The 12,089-nt window shown below is 35.5% G+C and overlaps 1 protein-coding gene across 1 annotated transcript in view; it reads right to left on the bottom strand.

Annotated features, from left to right (window-relative positions):
• Hacd2 (3-hydroxyacyl-CoA dehydratase 2) overlaps positions 1 to 12,089 on the bottom strand; it is a 160,150-nt gene that overhangs the window by 24,466 nt on the left and 123,595 nt on the right. Inside the window, exon 9 of the mRNA XM_090374025.1 lies at positions 8,415 to 8,549. Coding sequence (XP_090230151.1) covers positions 8,415 to 8,549 — 135 coding nt within the window. The remainder of the gene's footprint in view (positions 1 to 8,414; positions 8,550 to 12,089) is intronic.

The following is a 12,089-nucleotide window of genomic DNA, read 5'->3' as shown; positions in this document are numbered from 1 at the left end:
AGTTAAGAATCTAATTATATAAGAACAGGAAACAAGTCTATGGACATGAAACAGTTCAATCTTAAGAACAAGAAGTAATTCCAAGGAATCAAAAATTTGGATGTCTCTATACCTAATAGTGATGTAGTTAGGAGATTGTATAAAGTGATATATACAAAGTTTTGTGATAAAGACCAAAGTCACTAAAATCTGAAGGCTGCTATATAATTTTAGTGGAAAAACTAAAGACTGATTTTCAAAGGTGTAGTATGTTAACACAAGCTTGAAAAATTCAGGGCCCAATGCCAATTCTATATAATATAAACCATAACTTAAAACAAATTAACAGAAGTCAGCAAAGACTCAACATGGGTAGTTAATTATAAGTAATTTCATGAATGATTATTAAAACAGATCCAATGGATACATGAGAAAAGTTGAAAACATAACAGTAGAAACTTAGTGAGTAAATAGACAAGGTAATCAATCCGAAGAAAATAGTTACATCCGGAAATCATGTATAGCTATTACTTACCAAGTAGTGGAATTCCACCAGATAATTTTACAACTAAACAGATACGTTTAGAACTGACCAGTTCGTAGTAAATTATAACTGAATTTATTTCTGATAAAATGGTAAACTATATTGAAACAGTATTTTAAAAAGTAGATAGGGATATTATTGTTGACAAGCTTATTATAAAGGAGTTGTAGAACTTTGGTGAACAGTAGTTGGTTACTACAAATGTAAGCTAATCTGATGGTTTGGGTACATATTATATTTTTATGTATTTGAAATGTTGGAATGCCAGTTGGTAAGGTAGATGACAAAGTTAAATTTATTTCTTTTATCATATATGATATATGCATATTGAGGTCAAGGAAGTTGGCTGTGTGATTAGTGGCATTTTCTTTATTTAGTTTAAGTTTATTAGGGTAAACAGCTTTGGCTATAGGTTCAAAGTTAGTATTTAAGACTAGGATGTCATCTACATATCTGAAAGCCTGGTGGCTAAATGGCCAGAAGAACAACGGTACATGACACCACACATTTCAAGATCCATACACTTTTAAATCTCTGGCCTTTACAGTGAACTGTATCACCACACAAAGTAAACTACGCGGAGATGGGGGAAACCCCTGGTGTCGTTTGACCCTAGATACACTTTACATATCTGAAAGATAACAGGCTATAATTAGGATTATTTATGGTGTACAGTTCTTCATAATAATGCAAGAATAGGTTTGATACTAAGCTGGAAATTTGGAAACCCATAGGAACACACCAATAGTTTGTTTATAGGTAAGTTTGCCATCAAAAATATAGTTATTGAGTAAACAGAGGTTTACATAGTTGTTCCAAGTATTTTCATTTATGTTTAATTTATCTCTGTATCTGTGATAAAGCTGTTTTAGCACAAATATCATTAAATTATGTAGTATGGAGGTTAAAAAGGTTGGTGAAATCAAATGTTTCTATGTTTGTTATGGTAATATTAGATTTGAAAGTGTTGATGACAGCTAGGTTATTATTTAATACCCAAGTAGATGTGAGATTATTAAAAATAGTTTTTAGTAGTTTGAAAAAATGTTTGGCTGGAAGGTAGCAGCCACTGTTTTTGGAGCTGGCAATGAATCTGAAACCTACAGGTTGTTTATGGAATTTAGCAATAATATAGAGAAATGGTAGGGTTGAGTTCTATAGTTTAATATGTAGTTTTTTTTTTATGTAAAGCAATTAGCTTTTTAACTGTGGCAGAAGGATTAAGATGTCAGGGAGTCAAAGTGGAACTTTTTTATATTTCCTTTTTAGTTGATTACAGTAAAATTGTTTACAAAATATGGCAAAGTTGTTGGAAGCTTTATCTACTGGGCTGATGATAAAATTGTCTTGTAATTCTATTACAGTATATGTTTTTAAGGTTGTAGTAGGGTGTGTAAAAGTTATTGTACAGTTTGTAGGCATTAGATTTAGTTTTTTACTATGTCATGATATATGATAGTGATCCAATTTTGCTATGCTTCATGTGAAATGTTATATTTTTAAGCAAGTTTGGGCTTCACAACCCTTGCAAGCTTAGTGTTATTTAATAACTTTTTCTTTGCTTTTTATCTTTCTGCTGTCTATTTCTACTGTACTTCCCATTCGTAAAACTATTAGTGTACACGAAAGTTCCTACTATCCTAATTCTATTTCTCATCTTTATTTGTTTTTAAAATACTCATTTTTTTCCTTCCCCATCCTCAATTTAATACCTCACCCTATACCATGTGCTTGTTCCAAATTTATTTATTGAATCATTTAAATCCTATCTATTCGTAATTAAATCCTACACTAAATTCTACATATTTACTTATTTGTAGGCACTAAATAATGCGGCAATATTTTTCTTATAAAATCTTACAAAATCTACACTTGGATCCAAATATTTCTAATTTGGATTCATCCGTCATTTACATACAATACATTTTCCTACTCCTCAAATGTGCAATGTTGAAGACTCTGAGCCCAAGCCAACCGTTTCTTTTGATTTTCTGGTGTTAATAAGGGTTTTTGGACTGCTACACGACAAGTGGATGTAGACATGGGAGTTTCTCTGTTCTTATTGAACTCAGCTCAGATTTCAGATGCAGTAAGGCATCAATTGCATTTAGTAATTAGTGTTATGGTCTTAAGTTGGGTTTGATTTTTACACACATGGCTGTTCTGATCGTGGTTTGTCCTTTAAACTACCGGTCACCTTGAATGGTAGAGTTTGTACTCCTTCAAATGAACCCTACTTTTTTGCCAATACTTTTCACGGAATAACTTTCTTTATACAGAGTTATAATAGTACTTTTTTCATCACTCAGTTCCTTATTTCTTGCAGTGTTTATCACAAAACACACAAAACTCATACCAAACATTCTTTCTAAATGAAATGTGTTCTATTTTATGTTACAGTTCTTACTTCTCAGTTTATATTATTGCAAAACACTCTAAAATCATCTACAATCTTCTATAATATTGAAACAAAACTCCCACTTTCTAGAATATTCTCTCAAGAATCACGTACAACATTCAGGAATCTTCTACAATGTTTTACCACATTCAAGTCTTCTACACCATTTTGGAATATTCTAGAAATTTCTTAAATATTATTTAATTTTTTTGAATTTTATACATAATAGAAAATATTTTAATAAAAATTGGTAAACAGGGGATGTAGGCAGTAGAGCAGTAGGCAGTAAATTCATTGATGCAAGGAGGGTTATATTGCATAACAAATTCGTGAGCCTGAAGCTCGCATCTATCTAGAACATGAGTGGATAGCTGCAATTTGAAAGCTCTGCCCTAATTTTGGAAATCTACAATTGCCTCTCACCAGTCGAACTTGAGTGCATCCAAGTGTGGGAGAATAAAGTGCGAGCAGTGCTACGCAAATGACCAGGGCCATGTGCAGACCCATAATTGGTAAACCGGCTTCCTAAAAATGGAAGTTACTAAACATGAATCCACGTGTTGGACTAACACATCCAAAAAAGGAAGAGTATTATCAACCTCTAGTTCAATCGTAAACTGAATGTCTTGCCAAATACAGGGCACAACTATGGGTGCCCCTGTTAGTCCTATCACAGCCAATATCGCCATGGAGGAACTTGAGTCAGATTTTCTTGAACCTACCTATTCCTATCACTCTCTGGTGTCGTTATGTTGACAATATCTTCATAATTGTCCCCCAGGGATCTCGACTGCTGCAATATCTCAATTCCCTGTCGCCCGTCATTCAGTTTACGATTGAACTAGAGGTTGATAATACTCTTACAATGTATGCAGGCCAATTTACCAATTCTGGGTCTGCACATGTCCCTGGTCATTTGCGTAGCACTGCTCGCACTTTATTCTCCTGTGCCTGGACACACTCTAGTTCGAGTGGTGACAGGCAATTGGAGATTTCCAAAATTAGGGCAGAGCTTTCAAATTGCGGCTATCCACCTCATGTTCTAGACAGATGTGAGCGTCAGGCTCACAAATTTGTTACACAGTCTAACCCTCCTTGCATCAATAAATTTATCTCTACCGCTACATCCCCTATTATCTGGGCGTATCAGAACATCTTGTTAGGATTTTGAGTCTCCATCATATACAATGTGTGCAACTTCCGGGGAGGAAACTGCAATCTATTATTTCTAAGGTGAAAACGGCTGTTCTTCCTTTCCTACGGAGTGTGTTTCTGTATACCACATTACGTGTCCGGATTGTGGGTGGTGTTATGTAGGTGAGTCTGGTAGAAGATTGAAAGACCGGGTTTCTGAGCATGAGGTGGCTCTGCAAACCACTAATTTTGAACACTCCGCAGTCGCCAAGCATTATTAGGTTGAGCAGCACAATCTTGATCCCCGACACTGACATTGTCGACTATTCATGTGATTATCATCAGCGCTCAAGGCTTGAAGCACTGCACATAGCTACCAATAATAGTACTATGAATCGCACGAGGGGAGTGCACTTACACCCTATTATAGAATGTTCTGTATTGCAGTGCGATGAGCACTGGCGGTCATCACATGTACATAATTCCGGTCTACTGACACCAGACTCGTGATACATGATCATGCCCAGCTGACTTTTCTATTGTAATCATCAATATATACTGAAGTATACCATTCACCGACTAGCTGATGAAGAGGCACTTCATCTCAAAAGCATCTATGTATTTTAATGCTTTTATTATGTTATATTTTAACACTTTTATCTTATTGTATTTTAATGCTTTTATCTTATTTTATCTCTGTTTTATCTTATGTATATATCATTTATTTATTTTAATAAATTTATTTTAACCAATTAGTTGGTCATTGCAAGAAACTTGGATGATTGATGATACTGTTCAGGTTGCTAACAAACAAAATAAATATTTTGTTTGTTTTTAGGAGGTTTTAGGGCTCGGAATGCCAGAAGTACATCAAGTTATAACTGGGAGATAAATGACTTTGTTATAACTCAGAAGAAAATGGAAGAGAATTGCTGAAGCTAAAAGTAAATAAGGAACCTGAGGCTGATGGGATCTATCCAGTTATATTAAATGAAGTGGCAAAAGAGGTAAGCAAACTCTTGGCCATAATTATGAGAGCACCTTTGAATTCAGGGGTTGCTATAGATGTGTCTCCTATTCATAAAGGAGGATCAAAGGTGATGTGAGCAATTAATAGACTTGTAAAGCTTAACTGCTGTTCCAGGGAAAATAATGCAGTTAGTAGTTAAAAGAGTATTGCAGAATCATCTTAACAGGAATGGAATTATACGTAAATTGCAGCAAGAGTTTGTTAAGGCAGATCCTGTCTGACCAAACTGATTAGCTACTATGACAAAGTAACAAAAGAACTAGATGCAAACAATTTTGACATCATAAATTTAGGTTTCAGTAAAGCTTTTGACACTGTTCCTTACGAAAGACTGCTGTACAAATTGGAGCAGCGTGGCTTTAGGGGCAAGTCACTGCTATGGATAAAGGGATAGTTGAGCGGCAGAAGACAGCGAGTGGTTATAAATGGGTACTACTCTTCTTGACTTAATGTTATTAGTGGTCCTTCAGTGTTGGGACTCTTTTTGTTTACAGTATTCACTAACAATATTGATGAAGGCATATAAAGATGATACAAAGGTTGGCAGGATAGTTAATGACAAGAATAAAGGTAAACTACTGCAACAAAGTCTACAAAAATCAGACGGATGGGCTGAGAAGTGGTAATTGAGGTTTAACATTGATAAATGCAAAGTACTGTGTATGGGCAGCAGTAATCTCAGAAAAACATCCAATACAGTCTAATGTGAAGGTTTCTGAATAGTGCAGGCAAGCTTCTGGGAATGGAATTCATGGAATTCTGTCAATGGAGATCATGATCTCCATTTGTCAATGGAGATCATTTTGTAAATGATCTACAGGAATTTTACCAGCAGGGATAAGAGGTGATTATCGCATTGTATAATAATGGTCAAGCAACATCTTGAATACCTCATACCGATCTGGAAGCCTCATTTTAAGAAAGATATGGATCTCTTTGAACAGAGAAGAGCAACCAGATTAGTCAAGAACACAAAGGGGTATTCTTACCATAAAAAACTTCAATTCTGAAAATTGTAGCACTTGAAAACTTATACAGGATAGATTTGTATAAATTTGCTTTCCATTGAATGTTGGAACAAAATACCATCTGGTGTAAGAGTGGGTAATTTGAATAAATTTAAGGAAGAATTAGACATTATTAGAGGGATGGGCAGGTGAGGTGGGCATTTTTTTTTTTTTTTTTGCTTATGCTTCCTTGCTAGTACTAATAATGACATATTCCCTATTTCTCTAACAACTGAGTCACCCAGAATTATAACCTCCTGTTTGGTCAGGAAGTTATAATTCTGGGTGACTCAGTTGTTAGACAAAATCTTTTATCAGATGAAATAAGCAAGAGATACTGAAGTTCTACCAATAACAGAGACGGAAATACAGCATTCACTAAGGAATTTGAAAACAATAAAAGCCTGGGTCCTGATGGCATTACAGTGGAAGTGATAAATTTTGGATATAAAGAAATACTTCCATATTTAAAACTCCTTTACAATAAAATACTGCAAACAAACATCTTGCCAGCAAAGTGGCTAATGTCTCACATAATACTTCTCCACAAGAAAGGTGGCAATAAATCAGATATTGCCAATTACCACCCTATCAGCCTGATTTCACAAAATTACAAAGTATTTATCAAAATAATTCAAGAACATAATTCCTGCATGCTGGATGAGAATCAAGCTATGGAACAAGCTGGATTCAGAAAAGGATTTTCAGTGACTGACCCACCTACACACTTTAAATCAAATAATAGAGAAGTACCAGGAATACAACAAGATACTTTACCTGGCCTTCATTGTTTATAAGAAAGCTTTTGACTCCATGAACCACAGAGTACTCTTCAAGGCCCTACGGCAACAAGGTATCCCAACAGAATACATCACCCGACTATAGCAAATCTAAAAGGACAGCTCAGCTCAAATAAAATTGGACAGATTGGGAGAGAAATTCTAGATCAAAGGAGGAGTTAAACGAGGCTACCCAATCTCACTGAAACTATTTACAGCTACACAAGAGTATATTTTCAAAAATCTAAACTGTGAAAACAGAGGAATTAATATCTTGGGAAAGAAACTTAGCCATCTAAGGTTCACCAATGATACTGTTTTATCCTCATAAGATGCACAGGAATTGCAAGAAATGCTAGATGAATTAAGGAAGGAAACTGCTGGCTTAGACATGCAATCTTGAAAAGACAAAAATTACCAACAGTATCCCATTATAAATCTCGACAATACACCTCTTGAATTTGTTAATCAGTTCACATATCTGGGGAAAATTCTATCTTTTCACGATCACCAGACACATGAGACCAATATAAGGTTGAAAAATGGCTGGAAAAAATACAGGATGTTTGGGGACTATATGAAGGGAGAATTGCCAGTTTGTCTAAAAAGAAAGCTCTTAAATACAGGTATAAAGGTGCAAGAAAGGTGCAAGAAAGAAAATTACATGTAGGACAAAGAGCAATGGAAAGAAGCATGTTGGACATGTCATGCAAAGATACAGTTAGAAATGAGGAATTATGTAAAAGAAATGATATAAAGGATGTTATAGTGGAAGCAAAACATCTAAAGTGAAAATGGGCAGGTCATATTATGAGAAAAGAAGATAATAGATGAAGTAAAGCTGCAACTGAATGGATACCACTGGAAGGACATAGAAACAGAGGTCGACAAAACAGGAGAAGGTGGTGCGACAAGTTGAAAGAGTTTGCAGGAGGAAACTGGCCAACCACGACACGGGACAGAAAAAGATGGAAGATCTTGGGAGAAGACTGCCCAGCAGTGGGACAGTAATGGCGAAGAAGTTGGCCAGTCCTTTTGTCCCTGGTGAGTCCCATTATGTTATGTTATTTTGGTTTTTAGGAGCATTAGCAACTAAGGCCATATTGCTCCGGGGATATGCGGTGGTCATTCCCTGACCTTTCCGCATCCTCCGTATTTGGTGGTGACGGGCTCGAACCCTTGTCTAATCAAGAAGCGTGTGCTACGCACTGCTGCTCCTGCCCACCTGGCTACAGAGGCACCAGGTGAGTCCTGTGCTGCAGCCATATGTTTGAGAGTAAGCATTTGCAGTGACTCCTCTTACCATGAAATTGAGTAATAAGATAGGAAACACTCATCTCATATTCATGCATTTATTATACATAATAATAAAGTGAAATGTTTAACACTGGTTAGATGGAATGAAAAGGAAATCAATGAGATAAGTCTTAAAAAACTTGTATCAGATTTGGTGAAATATATATTCACAACTTCATTACTATTTTTGAATATTCAATGAAGTTTTCACTATTTTAAATGAAAATTTAAAGAAATAAAATCTTACCTGGAAAAAATCCAAAGAGAAGATAGATCCTAAGTACTGCTGGAAAGTAAAAGGAAAAATTCCACTGGTTTGGCAAAGAAATACTAAATCTTTCAGTTTCTTCATAGTATGGAATGTTTCTGAGAATAATTATTCCTGCAAGATAAACAGGTCAGACTTTGTATAACAACAGCAACATTTTTCTCTAATGGTTTCAATCATGTGAATGCCCCATGAAGTGATTTGGGTTATGAATTCATTAAAAAAAAAATTATAAATAAATATAGTTTATTCTTTCAGTACTCATAACAGTACTAACCAAGAAAAAAAAAAGTAAAAAGTCTGTTGTAAGCTACTAATGTCAGAGAGAAACCAACATTCTAATTATCCACCAATGTTACAAAAAAGGAATGCATTAATAAATAAAGGATTAAAATGATTGGCTTAAAAAATAAATTCTTAATTAATGGAGAGTTACTCTTTATTTCCCGCAAAGGAAACATAAAACTAGTTATTACATCTAAAATACTGGATTTAAAGTTATACAAGAAAACTGTCTATTTTTTACTATGCCAACCTGTTACCATATCAGTAAAGACATGAGAGAATATGGAGTGACCATAAGGCATGCTGTCATTTATCATCACTATTAGTGGACTATTCATGTCTAATTTTCAATATCAAAAACTTAACTCACCTTTACTAGAATTTCTCCTTCCTTAATACAGAAACAAAGTTAATTTTTTAGTGATAGTAAAAAATGTAAAAGTATGCTGTATTCTGTATGTATATCATCATTATGAAGAGCAAATTCTAAAATAATATCATTATCAAAAAATGAACAGCACATTTTTAGCACAAAAACATAGGCACAACCATAAGTAATATACAGGGTTGCTAAAATTAAAGTATCCCTATGTAGAGGGCTCTGGAGCAAGTTCTAAGGCTTGTACCGAAGAGAAATTTGGATAACAGGTACAATAAAGAATGCACTTGCCATTTATTGGGGAAAAAAAAATTTGTTACAAAATCTGTCACCATATGGCGCAGTGGCAACACAAATCAATGTGCCCTCCATTCTGGTCAACAACAGTTTCCATTCGAAGAACAGCATTTTCTATAGCAGAACGTAACATGTCAACTGGAATAGCCAGCACATGACGTCTAATGCTGTCCTTCAAATCTGCTAGAGTTTGACATCCTTCCCAATACACCTGGTTCTTCAAAAAACCCCACAACCAGAAGTTGCATGGGGTGAGGTCTGGTGATTGGGTTGGCCAAGGTGTCTGGTGTCTGGAAAGAACAGCTGATGACCCATTAGTCTGTAAAGTGTTGCCTTAGCAATCTTTGGACACAATGGTGGATGTGGCATGGCACACCATCTTGCATGAATATGGTATCCTGAAGGTAGCCATGTTGTTGCAGCTCTAGAATTGCAAAATTTGCCAACATTTCATAATATCACTGTCCAGTGATGGAACAGGTGCGGAGTCCAGTCGGTGTTACCTGTTCAAAAAAATATGGCCCAATCATGAATGTGGCTGTAAATCCACACCACACTGTCACTTTTGGAGAATGAAATGGGACCTCTTGGATAACTCTAGGGTTTCTGTTGCCCAAATGCAACAGTTGTGTGTATTCACATGTCCATTTAAGCAGAAGTGGGCTTCGTCACTCCAAAGGATGTTCCATGGTCAAGTGATATCCACTGTCATTTGCGCCAGAAACTGAAGTGAAACGAATATCTGCTTCACCATGCTTTAGCTGCTGTAGCATGTGCATCTTGTAAGGATAGTACCGCAACACCTGACGCATTACTAGCATTACAGTGGAATACAGCATGTCCACTTTACGAGAAACAGCTGGTACACTTGCGCTACCATATGGAGATTGACTTGATAAATCCACGACAGCCATAGCCACATCTTCAACACGAGAGGAGTCCACTCATTTTCGACCTCTACCTGGTTCAACACCAAGATGTCCTGTCGCTTCAAAATTCGAAATCATTTTGCGGACAGCACAAATGGTCATAGGTCCATGCCTTATGCACTTCTGACACCGGATTTCTCTGATAGTCGCAGCTGCATTGTTGCTGTTCTGATAGTACAGTTTCACTAATAGCACATTTTCCTGCAACATTGTTGGCATTGCTGCTGTAGTGCAGGCAAACATCTACTGTATGATTTTGAAGAGACTGCTTTGCTTTTATACAGTACAGTAGAGCCGAGTAGTGGCGCTGTGGCAATAACTTACGATTATGCAAATAATGTAAGTTATTTGCATAATCATAACTAAGATAGTTACACGCCATACAGTGACAAATTTTGTAACTAATTTTTTTTTCCAATAAATGCCGAGCACATTCTTTATTGTACCTGTTGTCCAAATTTCTCTTCAGTACGAGCCTTAGAACCCTCAACATAGGGATACTTTCATTTTAACAACCCTGTAATAGTTCACAGATCCAAACAATATTGACATTTAAGTCATAAGTTTTCTCATTCAAACTAAAACAACATATACTGGCAGAGATAGAATTATTTTCTCTTTCTATTTTAATTTTCAGACTGCATTCAAACAAGTAACCAATAATTGGTGAATGAGATCAGCAAGCCTTATTTTCTGGATTAATTTCAGTTTTCTTTTTTCCATATAGAAAAAGGAGTATGAAATCAGAAACTGTTTTTGCCTCCGACATCAATAACTACTAGGATTTTGATAAAATATGCATTTTGCATCACACAGTGTGTTATTTGTATGTGAAGCATTAATTATTTTCTTTATATCAATTAATGTGGATATTTAATAAACTTTTTTCTTATTACCATTCTTCATATGAGGCAGATATGAATTTTTTTGAGCAGTGCAGACGGTCTACAAGAGTAGCTCATGGTGTTTTGTCAATGATATACAGGAATTTTTTTAGCAGGGATAAGGAGGTGATTATCCCCTTGTACAAGGCAATGGTCAGGCCACACCTTGAGTACTGTATACAGGTCTGGAGGCCTCATTTTAAGAAGGATGTAGAGCTGTTGGAACGAGTACAGAGAAGGGTAACTGGATTAGTAAATGGAACAAAGGGTTGCTCTTATGAAGAAAGGCTTATGTTTTGCAAATTACAGTGTCTGGAGACTACATCATCTGATTGAGGTGTATAAAGCCTTGAATGGTTTGAGCATGCTCAATGCTGATGGGATTCTTCCTATTGCTCAGAATAATTGCCTGTGAGGGCATAAATTCAAATTGAGGAAAGACAGTTGTAGGATAGATGTGCAGAAGTTTGCCTTTAGCCAGCAGGTGGTTGATTGTTGGAACAAACTTTCATCTGTAGTTGTAGAAGTTGATAGCTTAAACAGATTCAAGGCAGAACTTGACAAACATTTGGAGCGAGTGGATGGGTGAAATGAGAAAGGTGTGTGTGGTTTTTTTTGGCTGATGCTATATAAGGTTGCTTTCTTGCATCATTTGCTAATGCTAAAGCAAAAAATCAAATCCATTTTGTCATCACATAATATACAGGGTGGTCAAAGTCTTGCACAGGTTTTAAATTTTAATAACTAAAGTTATACAAATAATAGAATCATTTAGTAAAAATTATATGAAAATTCAAGTCAAAGTTTTTTATATAATAATTTCATCCATGTAAATCTGATTTTTCTTTTATTGTATTTATATTTTATCAATTTCTCTTTT

The sequence above is a fragment of the Mastigoproctus giganteus genome, chromosome 5 (assembly GCF_048544385.1).
Source record: "Mastigoproctus giganteus isolate SK-2022 chromosome 5, ASM4854438v1, whole genome shotgun sequence".
In the NCBI taxonomy this organism is placed as follows: domain Eukaryota; kingdom Metazoa; phylum Arthropoda; class Arachnida; order Uropygi; family Thelyphonidae; genus Mastigoproctus; species Mastigoproctus giganteus.
Note: the sequence above shows the minus strand (reverse complement) of the source record. Positions and strands in the feature narration are given on the sequence as shown.